The sequence below is a fragment of the Octopus sinensis genome, linkage group LG18 (assembly GCF_006345805.1).
Source record: "Octopus sinensis linkage group LG18, ASM634580v1, whole genome shotgun sequence".
Lineage (NCBI taxonomy): Eukaryota > Metazoa > Mollusca > Cephalopoda > Octopoda > Octopodidae > Octopus > Octopus sinensis.
This window is the reverse complement of record NC_043014.1, coordinates 50257754-50273958: the sequence shown is the minus strand read 5'-3', so window position 1 is coordinate 50273958 and position 16205 is coordinate 50257754. Positions and strand designations below refer to the sequence as shown.

The 16205-nt window shown below is 37.1% G+C and overlaps 1 protein-coding gene across 13 annotated transcripts in view; it reads left to right on the top strand.

The window, feature by feature from the left end:
* The first annotated feature begins 500 nt into the window (after positions 1–500).
* Positions 501–16205, top strand: part of LOC115221317 (neural cell adhesion molecule 2) — a 173308-nt gene continuing 157603 nt past the window's right edge. For 3 of the 13 annotated variants that reach the window (XM_029791482.2, XM_036511047.1, XM_036511046.1), the window contains exon 1: positions 566–1217. In XM_029791482.2, the coding sequence (XP_029647342.1) occupies positions 1154–1217 (64 nt within the window). In that variant the 5' untranslated portion in view covers positions 566–1153. Of the gene's footprint in view, positions 1218–16205 lie in introns of all 13 variants that reach the window. The other 10 variants (XM_036511040.1, XM_036511041.1, XM_036511042.1 and 7 more) reach the window with 8 other exon arrangements.

Here is a 16205-nt window from a genome sequence, read left to right as displayed (position 1 = left end):
GGGAGGGTTGGAAAGAGTAGAAAGAGTAATAAAAAGGACAAGTGAGGGTTAGAAAGAGTAGTAAAAGGAAGGAGAAATTTGTAGTGGGAGGAGGAACGAAAGAAGCAATTCGACGAAAGAGAAGTCTTTTCTCAATCTGTGAAATCGTTTTCCACGATAGTCTTGCTATATACACACACCATTACTGTATATATGTATATATATATACACCAACGTATATATATATAATATATATACACACATATTGGCTGGTTTGGTGTTATTTTTTTTTTAATTCGATATATTACATGTCCAAAGTCTTCACCTAAGTCAAGAAGATAGACATATATATATACACATAATACATATATATATATATTTGCATATATATATCTGTGTATAAATCATCTGTGTGTATATATATATGTGTATACATACACGCCCAGTCATCAAGTTAGGTTTTTTCTCTCTAAATCTTACAAAATAATAGTTAATTTATTTTAATTTACATTATTAATTAGTGTTAAGAATTAGAAGAGGGTTTGTGTTTTAATTGACCACAAAAAAAAGGAGAAAAAAGGGGTTTTAAAAGGGTTGCATTTATTTTACAAAATCAAGGAATCAAAATCCTGGATAAAATATATTTAAAAAAAATATTTTACAGAACGGAAAAACAAAAAAGAAAAACAGAAAAACACAAGAAAATACAAGAAAAAAAAAAGGAAATAATTATTATTATCAATCCCACAACATTCATTACCTGGATTTGTTTGAAGGAAGAAATATACTTAATTGAACAAGATATACCAAGTCTTCATTAATATAAATAATTAATATATTGCTGGAGTGAGAGAGAGAGAGGAAAAGAAGGAAAAATAGATTTTTTTTTATCCATTTTCTACGTTTCCCACCAAAGAAGGCGGACAGGGAGCGACAGACGACCGAGGAAGTTTTACTAAAAATGTCTAAATTCGTCTAAATTCGGAGAAATTTCTTGCATTCTACATAATATCTTACGCAACAAGCATATTTCAGTGAAAAATTTATCAAATTACGAGGTGTATATACTTGTATACACCCTGTTAAGTTGTCGTCTGGTTTTTACCCCGTCATATATATATATATATCTACGACCGATACATAAACGTATAAAATCGTTTATTGTGTTTCCATCATGGAAGTCTTCGTCCGTTTGTTGTCTATAACCTTGGTTTTAATGGCTCTTCTTCAAACAACAGGTAAGATTTGTAGCATATATACATACACGAACACATATACATACATATATACACACATATATGCACGAACATACCCACTCGCGGCATGTATATTCATGTAAGTGTATGTATATATATATATATATATATATATACTTCTGCATGTAGAACATACATATGCATAGTAATTAGATGTAATATATACACACAGAAATTGAATATATATTCATAAATACGTGTGTATATATATATATTCAGTCAATATACGCATAACAGTAACTACATATACACAAATACGCGTGTATGATTTTGTGTGTATATATATATATATATACACCGCTTACATGTATGTTTTTTTTTATATAAAACTAACTAAAACATACACAGATGTGTATGTATATATATATATATACACACTTGGTGTATATATATACATTTTCACACGTATACACTCACACGCATACATGTATATATATATATAATACATACACACACACATGTATATTCACGCGTATATACATGCATTCATGTATACAAAAGCGTGTACATACACCCACACACATGTGTATATATTGTATGTATGTATAATTTGGTTATTGTCGTGTTATTGAATGTTGCTTCAGAGAAGAAAAAAATTATGCTTTGAAAAAAAAACAAAAACTAATTATAATTAATTAACATTATTATGTATAAGTATTAAAATTGTGGAAAAGAAAAAAAAATGTTGTGGAAATTGTATTGAAAAAAAGAATAATAATCGGTAGAGCGCCCGGCTTTGGTTTTTTTTTTGTTTTTCTTGTTTGTTTTTATGGGTATTGACGTTGCGGGTTCAAATCCCGCCTCCGCTGCTTTCTGCTGCTGTCGTGGTTCAGCGACTTTATTTAGCTAATGGGTTTTCAGAGCGTCGTGTGTGTGTGTGTGTGTCTGATGATACTTACATATATGTGTGTGTGTGTGTGTATGTATGTATATATATATGTGTGTGTGTGTAATATATATATATTTGTGTAATGTATGTATGTGTATGTAATGTATATGTTTGTAATATATATATATGTGTGTGTAATGTATGTATGTATATGTATGTATATATATATGTGTGTGTAATGTATGTATGTATATGTATGTATATATATATATGTGTGTGTAATGTATGTATGTATATGTATGTATATATATATATGTGTGTGTAATGTATGTATGTATATGTATGTATATATATATATGTGTATGTATGTATGTATGTATGCATGTATGTATATATGTATGTATGTATGACTACGTGTGTGTGTGTGTGTCTAGAAACTGTTAAATGTGGTGGCCGAAACGGTTGAGTGTCGGACGCAAAATTGTCTACTGTCGAGTTCCGAGTTCAAATCCCGCCTCTGTCGTTTGACTTCATTTCTCGATATCGATAAAGTACTTGTGTGTGTGTGTGTGTGTGTGTGTATATACACATACATACACACACACATATATACATATATATGTGCGCATACACTCTTTCACACACACACACACACACACACACATTGATTTTATTCCTCCCCTTATGTGTGTGTGTGTGTGTGTGTGTGACCTCGTGACTGCTACAAAACATGACTAACATGATTGCCGTAGGTTCGAATCTCGGTGTTCTCGATAAAACAATCGGTCGTATTACAAGGTTCGATGTCCTTCATAAACCCCTTTATTCAGGCCGTGCACCTCTCTTAGAAACATTGTCATCGCCTGTTGTTTAGCCCCAGGTCATCTACGAACCAGCAGACCATGTTATCTATTATATATGACCGGTATGTCCCCACCCCCTTTTTTAAAATCTTTTAACGACGGATGAATTGTGTGATTTGAGGTGAATTTGGTTGTTATTTCTAGCACGTCGATAATGGACCACTGCGTAAGGGATTTCCTTCTTGTAGCTGGTCGTCGTCGTTGTTGTTGCTTAGCCACCGGTCACCCCACTCGTACAGTAGGCTTATCAAATGCGTTCCAGCCGTGATCATCCCCACCGTTCTCTTGTCTTTTCATTTTAGGATTGGTAGGATGTAATTTTGGAGAGATGTGGCTATTTCTACCACAGGTGTATATATATATATATATATATATATATATATATATATATGGATGGATGTATGTATATACGCAAGTGAAGTACTCTATAAGAATATATTTGACATCTGTCGAATATGAATGAAGCCTTACCGATGCCGACCAGCAGTACCAGTCATGTACTGGGGGTTTGAACATGTAATCAACTGGGCTCTCACCACCCCGTGTTGCTTTGGAGTCGGAGAAAGGCATTATTGTTGCAACTTCCTCGTTGTTCTCTTATGAGGTTGGAGACTATACTTTGGTTTGGCTAAACTGGTACAACATCGGACTGGAAATGCCTTGTAAAGATCTGAGTTCGATTTCTGCCAAGATCTATTTATTTGCGTGTGTGTGTGTGTTTGTTTCATTCTTCCTGAGGTTGATAAAATGAAGTACTAGTTGTGTTGGTAGATGTTGTGCTCCCCACCCTCAGCCTCTGTAAAATCTCTGACTTTTCTTGTAGTAGAGGACGAGGGTTTGGCAGAATCGGTAGAGCATCAGATAAAAATGCGGCCGTTTTAATTACGACCCCGAGTTCAGATCCTGCGCTGGGTAAAAATTCATCACTTTTCTTTTCTTCCTGGGGGGAAAGTTTAAAATAAAATAAAACCACCAACCGATCTACCAATAGCAGAGAGATCGATATATATATGTGTGTGTGTATCAAATTATTTATTACGTCATTTGATCGGTTTTGCTCAGCAGATGCGTGAGATGGTCTCGGGAGGGGCAAGCCATGAATGCCACAACCCCTTCCTGAAACGATGGACAAATATGATTTGCAGCTGCTGCTACTACTACATCGTTAGGGGGATGCTGAGCTTGTGTGGCCTGTCTTAACCAGAATATGTGCTCAACGGGAAAGGCATGAATGCCACGCAATCATGCCGAGTGGATTTTCCTTGGGCTTCATGTCTTGAAGTGATTCACTTCGGTAAATTATTTCGGTTAGGGAAAAGGCATGAACATTCCATCTTCTCCCTTACTGTATGTATGAATGTGTGTGAATGAATGAATGTATGTATGTACGAGTGTATGTATGTATCAGTGTATGTATGAATGACTATGTATCAGTGTATGTATGAATGTGTGTGTGTGACTATGAGTGTATGTATGTATGTACGAGTGTATGTATGTATGTATGTATGTACGAGTGTATGTATGTATGTATGTATGTATGAATGTGTATGTATGTATGAATGAATGTGTATGTATGTATGAATGAATGTGTGTGTATGTATGTATGAATGTGTGTGAGTATGTACGAGTGTATGTATGAATGAGAATGTGTGTATGTATGTATGAATGTGTGTGTGAGTGTATGACTATGAGTGTATGTATGAATGAATGTGTGTGTACGTATGTATGTATGTATGAATGTGTGTGTACGTATGTATGTATGAATGTGTATGAGTATGTATGTACGACTGTATGAATGAATGTGTGTGTATGTATGTATGACTGAATGAATGGAAGGTTTTACTGCTGATACTTCTTTCTCCTTTTCCTCGGCGTTTCTTGGAAAGAAGCAGTTCGGTCGCGGTTTCAAATGTCAGTCTCTCCCTGAACATCAGAATATCCTATGGCCATGGGTCTATCTCCCCTGATCGAACACAAGACAAGATCTAGTTAGCATTAAAGGCATTCTAGCCGAGATTATCTGACGGGATGCAGAGGGTTCCACCTCTCCCTTTTCACACTTGTCTGTAGGACTGGCTACCTTGTCCGGTGTCCCTTATATAAAGATGATGATAGGATGGGATTTAAGTGATGATTAGTTGCTATTTCTAGCAGATCAACCTACCACTTAATCGCTCTGTTTGCTTTTTTAAAACGTACGTTAGTGGTTGGAGCAAAGTTCCTCGCTAAACCGAATCTGTTAAGTAGGGTTTCGATTTCCGGTACTTACACTATTAATTGCTTCAAACGTTTTTTGGACATAGGAAAAGATGATCTGGGGTTTAGAGTGCTATATTACCCCTTTTTCACTATAGGCACAAGGCCTGAAATTAAAGGATGCGACGAACTGGCTGGGCCGTTGGTGCGCTGGGTAAAATGTTTAGCGGCATTTCTTCCGGTTTTTACGTTTCTGGGTTCAAATCTCACCCGAGTTGCCTTCTTTTTTTTTTAATCTTTTCAGGATCGATAAAATAAAGTACCATTTAAAGTACTGCGGTTGATAAAATCGACTGAACTCCTTCTAAAATTGCTGGCATTGTTTCTGTTGTAGAAAGAATTACTTACTTTAAGAGTTTGCAGGGCTAGCATAATCGTCGGTGCGTCGGACAAAATGTCTTGCGGTATTTTGTTCTCGTCTCTCTTACCTTATCAGTTGAATTCCCACCGGGAACAACTCTGCTTTTTTTTTTTTTATTCCTCCGAAGTCGGTAAAATAAAAAAAAAAAACCTTCGTCTGTCCCCTGGGTGGGGGTCGATGTCATCGACGAATTCTAACCTAGCTTCAAAATCGCTGGGTTTGTTCTCTTATATTGGAAACCATTATTGCTAATATGACGGATGGTAGTGATGGACTCTCTTGCCTTAAATGCTGCGCTGGTTCGAATCTTGTCGACGTCAGCTTTCGTCATTTCTTTTGGGGGTTGGAAGAGTGAGGGGTTAATATTAATTACATATATACATTCTTCTATTCTTTTTTATTCTTTTACTTGTTTCAGTCATTTGACTGTTGTAGTCCCTGTACTTTCACCCGTCACCGGAAGAAAAAAACCCCATCAAAAGCGAAAGCAAATTTATTGTAGGTTATGAATGAGTACGTGGGTTCTGGTTTCGATTCTCACTTGAATCTATTTCAGCTAATGTCGTTAATAAACCTTTTAGTATCATCACCAACCCACTCGGTTCTGATTTGATCTCTCAACCTCTACATTGTCTCATGTTCTGTGTGTGTGTTCATTTAGCCTTTGGGGATGAGCTCCCTAATTTACTACTACTTGCCTAATGAAATGTTCCAGTGTAGCACAAGCTATTGACTGAGACCTGAAAATAAGCTTGCCTTTCATATATATATGTCCCACAATATGATTAGATATTGAAGTCGAAACCCGCCTAATCTATTGCATATGTATGACAATTTAAGACATATATATATATATATATATATATATACACGTGTATAATTGTTTTTAATACTTAAATATCTTTAATTTTATCCAAATTGTTTTATAATTGCAAGTATATATGACCTTCTAGTTGAGGGGCATGTGTAGATGTGTTCAGTATAATTTATATCGATTTTACTGTAACACACGGTGTGTATTGTGTGTGTGTATGGCTGCGTAGTGCTTAATAAACAGTATGGATACGTGGTTTGTCTGATGCCTCTGTGTGTCGACTGAGAAATGACTGGTGTATTATTATTATATTTTATACTAGTGTGTGTATTATACTAGCAGTATCTCTCTCTCTTCATACGCAAGTTCAAATAGTGTGGCTGTTTATAATCGATTGTAACATTAACTGTGCCTTCAGTCAGTCACTCGAACACACCACATAACGCGCGCCCGCCTGCACTCACACACACACACACACACACACACGCATAGACTAAACACTTGCACACAGTCACTCGCTCATACACGCACACACACACGCACATGCGCGCGCTCTCTCTCTCTCTCTCCATGATCTGTTCTGCTAAGATCTCTCTTATATTGAATTCAAATATGCGAATCATTTTTCCACTCTTGTGTTGCACGACTTGTAGTTTCCACACACACACACACACACACAAGCACACACATACACATACACAACAAGCACACACATACACAACAAGCACACACATACACAACAAGCACACACATACACAACAAGCACACACATACACAACAAGCACACACATACACAACAAGCACACACATACACAACAAGCACACACAAACACAACAAGCACACACAAACACAACAAGCACACACACTCACTTTCTCTCTCTCTCTCTCTCTCTCGCACACACACACGCAGAGCGAGTGTACCTGCGTGTGTGTGTTGTAAGAACGGTTAAGATTTGAATGTGTAGAAGAGTGGTTGTAATGTTTTATTCATATAAAATATCTTTCCTGCTATATTTACCCTCACTCAGTCAATAGTGTTCACACACACACAATTTTGAAAATAAATTGTTACAAAAATGCTGTAACCATACATCCATCCATCCCTACCTGGAACTAGATACTGGGACCTTTAATATATACCTTATCTAGCATTTCATTTCGTCCCCACATTAGAAGACGATGCGATGGATAGGGTGTCGGTTTTTGAGGGACTACTGCTCTAGTCTCTAGTAGAATCTGAAAGAAGCCCCACCTGCTTGGAATAGCTGTTGGATTTTGTTCATATCACAACAACAGTGGTATTAGATGTATACTACGACTAATATTACTACTACTACTACTACATCTGAAAATAATAAAAAAGGATGGTTAAGTGTGACATGCCTTATGATCAGAGACCTTGTCTCTCTACTTGGTAAGGACTGACTTCGTGCTAAAACAAGCAGTCATGAGACCCCTTCAGTTTGTCTTTATTTTACTGTTGATACTGGTGTCGATTTGTAGGGATTTCTGTCGTGTGTGTGTGTGGTGCTTTAAGTATGGTCCGTGGCCATGGTGGCTCAAGCGAAATAAAGAAGGTGCGTGTGTGCGCGCACGCCTCTATAACCTTTCGAGTTAAGGGCGGCAACCATACTGCTATTTAATAGCACAACCTAATACATGCGATCTTTTAATGCGTGTGTGTGTGTGTGTGTGTGGATAGATATGCTAGCTAGACAGACAGATAGATAGATAAATAGATAGATAAATAGATAGATAAATAGATAGATAGAGAGATATGTAATTGACATGTAGTAGTAGGTTGTACTAATCAAGTAAAATTTGTTTAAATACCTTTAGTATAAAATATGTAAGTAGGTTAAGCTTGCTGTTAAGATAGTTTTATACAAATTGTTGCAGAGTTTTTTTTTTATCCTATTTTTATTTTGTAATTTAATCAACTCCTAATTGCTAGTTGCCTTTCAGAACATGCACACACACTTTGTACTGAAATAAACTGCAATAGTTTTTGTAATATCAGAAGAATTAATGGGGGAGGGTGTGTTTGAGAGAGAGAGAGAGAGAGAGAGAGAGAGAGATTGCTGTTAAGGTAATAAAGGTTTGTAAAATAAAATATCTGGCATTTGTCTGGAAATGGTCTTTTTTTTTTTTAACCAGTATCACACTTGCAAAATAAGAAGTTTTGTCAGAGTTAGAAATAGCAGTTAAGTTCTTCTTAAATCAACACCATACCGACGCGGTGGTCACAGCAGGAGTCGGTGCTTGCCATGGAGACCTCCTAACAAGACAGGGAAATTGTATACAGAGAGAGAGAGAGAGAAAGAGGCCTTATGTTGCATATGCAGTTCACTACTATATTGGCCCTGTTGAATCAATTTCATATGATCAGCCCCGAGTAATACTTTCTATACGATAAGAATTTGTGGTTCCTAGGGATTAAGACTGGTCAGCCACGGCGAGGCCCTTTCCTCCTTCGCTAATTCAATCATTTGGGGGTTGTTTTTTGTTGTTTTGTATTTTTCCATTCATAAAAAATTTCTTATATTATTATTATTATTATTATTATTATATTATTATTATTAAACAAATGATTTATTCTGGTTTTTATTCATTCATAATTTACTAAAATATTGTTTAAATGGTTTTTTATTTCCATGTTCGGGAATTCCAAGAACATTTGATTAAAGATTCCCAGCTTCTGAAAAAGCCTTGCAAATAACCATTGATAATGATGCTAATGGTTTCAAATGTGTTGGCAGCAGGCCAACGATTTTAAGGAGTGGAAAGTGAGGTCGATACCACCCACCGACTCCTGAGTGCTTGACTGGTAACTTATTTTATCGACCCCCCCCCCACAAAGGATAAAAAGGCCTGAGTTGACCTCGGCGGAATTTGAACTCGGAACGTAAAGAGCCACAAGAAAGTGCTTACTAAGAAGCATTTCGTCCGACGTGCTTTAATGCTTCTGCCATATCGACCAGGCTCGCCACCTTTTAGTAATTCGCTCTCACTGCAGTCAACTTTGAAGTAGTACCTTCCTCTTTTTAACACACACACACACATAAGTACACACTCAAGCATGCACACACACACACACACACACACACACAAGAAATTTAGGCAGGTTATCTTACAAGAAATTCTATGCAGGTCTCAAGTTTTGCACGAAATGAATATTTCGTCACTCCTTGTTTATTTTCCCAGGCAACCTAGGTTTATAATCAACTGAATTTTTTTCCTCAGAAAACACTAAAAATGTTTGTTAAAACTTAACATATATATATAAGGTCTCTTTTGCTCCACATGACAGTACTTATTTCTGGGGGAGGGGCCAGCATGGACTAACCCCTTATTTTTTGCTACCCCACCCTCTTCGTTCCCTCTTTTTTTTTTTTTAAATGTATTTTTTTACTGAACATAATTACAGTGTCCTTGTTAAATCAATTGTCATTCCTTCCTTTCTCCAGTTTAGGGATGTAAATCATGGAATTCTGAGAAATGGTCTGCTGCTATCTCATGATGATACTAAAGTATCTCACCACAATTCTCCAACGAAGGAGGGCGAGTTTAGCTGCTCTCTTTTGCCACAATGAACTCTCTCTTCTAAAGTGGAATTTCCACCACCAAATTAACTGCGCCATATCTTTTCACTCTTAGGATTATTATACTTTTGTATGTGTTTTTCCCCCCCTTGAATGAATGGTTAAAAACTCAATGCATCCAACAGTTTGTCAAAATTATTTCCCATCTTTATTACACACACCCCAACTATTTCTCGCTTCAGTCCCTCTTCTATATTTTCTTCCCATATACTATTATAGTATACCCTAAATTACTAGTTAAAACTACTCAGTATAAATAATAGTAATGATATTTAATTTAGTTTTCTGTTCTATATAATTTTCTTTAACTTATTCAATCTTATATATATATATATATATAATGCTAAAATGGTTTTTATTTTTCCCAATCGAATTCAATATTAGCATCTCTTGCTCTCTTAAACCATCTCTAAAGTTCTCTCTCTCCTCCATTCATCCCATCCTCTTTCTCCATTTCCTTTTCCCCATTCATTCATTCAGTCATTCATTCATTCGTTGTAATAAGATTCCAATCCTTAAAACCAGAAAGAATCTGTGGCATCGCTGAACAAACCCCTCCCCCCATCCTATCCGCATTTCTTCCTACTAAAAGAAACCGGAGGAGGGGAAGAAAAAGCATTCTGATCGTTATTAGCGCTAGTTTTCGAAATTAACCATTTTCTCCCCCCTTTTTTTTTTGTCGATTCTTACCATATTAAATTTAGAAATGAGAATATTGAGATAGTTCATGTTTTTTTTGTTTTTTTTGTGTGGATGGAACTATTTTATATTATAAAAGTCTGAATTCTCTAAAGGAAGATTTTATACACACAAGCACAAACAATTTTTAGGTGTGTATGTGTATATATATATATATATATATATATATATATATCTTCCCGCAAATTCTTCAGTTTTGATCATTCAACCTTCTTTAGACGTTCAGTATTTTCGGTTAATTTGTTGACTGACGCATAAAACCATTCATTATACTTTAGTCATTGTCCTTCCATCATGTTGTAGCTACTCTCTAAACGAGCCGACGAGAGTTCTATCCTTGTATGCGGTAGCTCTCTCACCTACAAGTCTTAAAACAAAGATAAAAAGCAGGCAAGTAGACGGGGTGCTCACGGTTGGCGTGTCTTTGATCATACAACTAAGCTGTTGGTTGAGAACTGACCTGGGACTTATCTTACAACTTAGTTATTTCTGTTTGCTGGACAAAATTGTTTGCTTGTCACAATAATCCTTTCTCTTTGTTTTTCCAATATTGAGATCATCACCCCACGATGGATTAACTAAAACTCTTGTATTATAGCCTCAATCCTCCGCATGCTCTCTCTCAAATTCCATAGCCACCGCAAGAAAGAAAGAAAGAAAGAAGAGAAAGGACTCTATTACATGTTTGTTGAATTTGTTTTCTTATCTTGCTGCCACCTGCCGCCAACCAATCCCGACTAAGAAATGAGTCAAATCTTTCTCAGATCACACCCTATCGTCGTCTTCAATAAAGGAAAGACGCATTGGATAAGGTAAACTGTGGCCTACGCGAGGTTTGAAATTAGCATAGAACAGTCATGGCTGGAACGCTTTTTTAAGCCAGCGCCATCAAGGCACAGCTCTGGGGTTACACAAAAATATGGATTTGGGTGTGTTCCCCCCCACACACACACACTTTATACTGGAAACAAAACCGATGTTGGCCGATGTTTTTCGGTTGTGGGTTTTTGTTAACAATGACGGACCGTTCGACCTGCTAGATATAGCAGACAAATTTCTCGAACAACACTCTAGAGGTATGGAGGTAAAGGAAGGACATTGATATTACTGTCTGTGAAAATGTAGGATGGTCATGGCTGGAACACCTAATTATAGACCTCGATCAAAATTGTACACACACACACAAAATAAAACATGTATGTATATGTAATCCATTTCTACCAAGTTTTTGCTGAAAGTGGTAGCCAGTTCTATATTCTAGCAGCATATTTCCTTTAGAGTAGCGCACACACGCACACAGTGCTTAACTGACAATCCCCTCCCATGCACGCGCATACTGCTGCTTAAGAGACAATCCCCTTCTCCTTGAATATACATACATATATATATACACACACACACACACACACACACACATGCACTGGTTAAAGGACATTCTCCTCTCCCATACGTACACGACCGTTAAGGGACCACTCTCACCCCATGCACGCATGTATATTTCGTACTAGGGCTCCTTAAGTTATCATTTCAGTCTAGTCTTGAAATTATATATTCATTCAACTTAGGATTTTGTAAGTGGTCGACGTGGGTGTAAACCAGATATGGCAACTCTGTGAAGTGGTGGTCATTTGTGGAATGATTTCATTGCAAGGCTCACATAACATGAATTACGTGAGGTCGAAAGGGCAAGGAATTAATATCTCGCTCGCGCACTCGTGACTAAGGATGCCGAAGCATCTGCAGTCCTAGAAATAAGAGTTAAAATTCTCTAGTCACGATTGTATTTTCCTTTATGGTATCACATTGCGCCTGGCTGTTTATATGTATTAACCACACTGAAGGACTGATATGGAGACCAGTCGACCTGTTTGATAGATATTCGCAGACAAATATTTAACCCTTGTGGCATGGAGAAAGAATAAAAGGAACTAGACTGTTCGACAAGAGGGGATAGCCATGGCTGGAACACAACTATATGTTGATCTGTCATTGTTGGGATGAAACAACTCTGCGTTAGGTGGGAAGTTTTTATTATTATTTTTTTTTGGTAAGGTCTGTTAGTGTCGTGAAACTCTATTCCCGTCTAAACGTGTGTGCATGCGTGCACATATACATGCAGGCTCATAAACCCAAGCAGGGCAGTTTAGTTCACTTGGGCAAGGTTTTAATCTCTGGCAGTTGCACAACAGGTAGTCAGCGCTATGAATTTATTTCTCTTCGAGTAAAACAAACGGAACGAATGGTGCTTCAAGTATACACTAGAAAAATTTCAAGCTACATAACGGCTAATCTCGATGTTTCGCTGGTTATTCACCTCTTCAGCCGCCGTTGAACCAAAGACAGTTACGTAATAAATTCGGTTCAACTCGAGTGGTTATTATCAATCGTTTGTGATATATATATATATATAGACGAGTATTATTACACTCTTCTTTAATTATATGCATGAATTGCAGCCGTACAGGGGCGCTGCCTTGAAGGGTTTAGCCTAACAAATCGACCCCTTTTCTTATTTTTTGAAGTGTGATATTTATGCTATCGGTCTCCTGCCGAGCCATTAAATTACTGGGACGTAAAACAAACCAACATTGGTTGTCAAGTGGGGGTTGGGGTACACGCACGACCGATTTCTACGGTTTCCCCGCTATCGGGTTCACTGTGACAAGGCAGTTGTAACTCGGGTCTATAACTAGGAGACACTTTGCCCGAGGGGCGCGCAACTGACTGAACCCAAAATCACCGGGGGAGGGGGGGCAGAGATAAAGAATACTCACACCACTCGTTTTCGGTGTAACAAAAATACCCTAGCGACCGGGGTGTGCTTGTTCTTTACCTTCGCCATCACGGGTACTGTGAAGCGAGCTTCAATAACCACACAGCTATACCAACACAAAACACACACGCAATTTAACCCACCGTCTCCCCTCCCTCCGCCCAAGGGTTTCTTTTAAACCCCAGAATTCTACACAGTATTTGTTGATAGTTTTTATTGGCTTGGAGTGCCACCGTTTAAAATGATTCATTATTTGCAATGAAGATTGACAAAGTAACGGAGAAGCAGAGGAGTGTTTATTTGAAATCTATAGAATTACTGAAATTGTAGATGATCTGATAGTTTTATTTGTTGACAACAGGAAACGAATCTTGTCCCACTCGGCACCAGCCGACCTATTTTGTGTGTGTGTGTGGGTGTAATTTATTTAGTTCAGTCATTGGACTGCGGCCATGCTGGGGCACCACTTTGAAAGGTTTAGTCGAACGAATTTACCTCAGTAATTACAAAATTAAATAAGTCTCGTACTTATTCTGTCGGTTACTTTTACCGACACGTACACTATATATATATATAGAACCCTACATGTCTCTACGAGAGATTTAGAAATATAGTATTTCTTATATATACACACACACACACATACACACAAACATAAATTTATACATACATGTGCGCGCACACTCCTTTCAGTTTCCGTTTACCAAATTCACTTACAAGTTCGCGGTTATTGTAGAAAGACACTTGCTCAGTATGCCATTCAGTGGGACCGAACCCGGAAACCATGTGGTTGAAGCAAGCTTAACTACCACACACGTACACAAACACTGATCTAGCTTATTTTTTTTAGTTCTAAGTGTATTTGAAAGTAATAATCTAAAGCTGGTGCAGGTTTTGTATTTATTTATTGACTTTAGAGAAACGAAAGGGAGGGAGAAAGGAGCTCGTCCAATTTCCCTTGGAAATCGAGAAAGGACGATTTCACAAGCTTTTTTTGTTCCTGGAGATATTTGTGTGTGGTGTGTGAAGGTCAGTTTTTACCATTAAGGAGAGAGAGAGAGGGGGTGAAACGTTGGTTTTAAATCTGGAAGCTGACACAAAATCGAAAATGGACTCGCCGGAGTCCATTATGATAAAGGTGATTTGATCTCTTAGCTATTTCACTTCCCCCACTTTTGTTTCTGTTTTAAATAATTATTTCCAGTTCTGACGAAGGATTTATTTTCATTTTCGATAAAAATTTATCAGTTTTAGTTAAACATAATTTTCTAGAATATTTTTGCACTTCGATTATATTGCAAAAAATAAAAACCATTATATATATATATATATATATATATAATATATATATATATATATATATTTTATTTGAGAACATACTCTTTGTGGAGAATGGCGATTTGATGTCTATATCTAGCATGTTGACTGTCCACTTTTCGTGTTCAGTCCTTAATTTGTATGTAAAAATATTCTTTTTAATATGCTAGACCACTGGTTTTAATTGACTAATATCAATTTCTACCCTTAATTAATTTATATATATATATATATATATTAGAAGTATTGGGGGTGAAACTGTGAAACTACAGGAGTAGTTGAAAGCGCTAATATGAAGAAATAATGTGATGTGTAAATAAATATATATTTTTACAACCATCCAGCATTCTGAACACCTTTATTCTTTCATATATATGAACGTATGTATGTATATGTATGTACGTATATATGTATGTATGTATTTGAGTTTATTTTTATTTCACAAAGAAATAAACAAACTAAAATGATAATAGTTGCGTAAATATAAACTGGTTCCCAAGTCGAGAGAGATATGAGATATTTTAATTCAGAAAGTCCACTGCAGTAATTATGTTAAATAATAATAAATTTTGTAGCATTGCTCTAATTTTTATCATACATTAACACTTGCCTCCTCCTCCCCTTCCTCCTCCTCCTCCTACTGCCACTACTTTCGCTTCTGCTTGTTCCAGTGCTACCTCCATTGCTACCTTCCTTCTAAAATCTCTTTCCTCACCTTACCTCCCCTTCACTCACTCACTCATACCTCTCCCCTCCCTCCTTCTTCCACAGCTTTTGTTAATTTCCCCCCCCCACTCTCCCTCCTCCCCCTCCTTCTCTCACTTTACTCCTTTGTTTTTCTTCACCTGCTACTGGGCCTCTTTCTTTACCTCCTCCTGTTCCTACTACTAAACCTCTCCCTCCCTCTCTCTGTTTCTCTCTCTCTCTCTCTCGTGCTTGGGTTTTGTTTATTTTGTTTACGTTTATCTTTATTCTCTTTCTTTCTAGCCTCCCACTTCTCCTGCCACTGTTTCTTTATTTCCAATGCTGCCTCCTCCCTTCAACTCTCCTTCCTTTGTCAACGTACCTCACACCTCCTCCCCTAATTGGCATTCTCTCTACCTACCCCTCTTTCCCCCCTCTCATTTTCTGCTTTATTCTTCTGCTACTACCTTCATACCTTACTCTCCCTTCCCCTCACTTGTAAACAACAGTACACACACACACACAAATATCTCCTCCCACCATTCTCGTTATCTCTCTCTCTCTCCCTTTTTTCTTCTTCCCCCTCTTTCATGTCTCCAGAAATTCTCCCCTTTTCTCTCTCTCAATATTTCCCAAATCAAATATTTTAATATATTGATGACTCTCCTCTTATTTAGGAAAGCAAAATTGAATTTCTCAGTCCTGGACAGGTTTCTTACTATTTAATGAAGATCTTCAGACACCTTGTAAATATAAATTTACTAGGAAAGC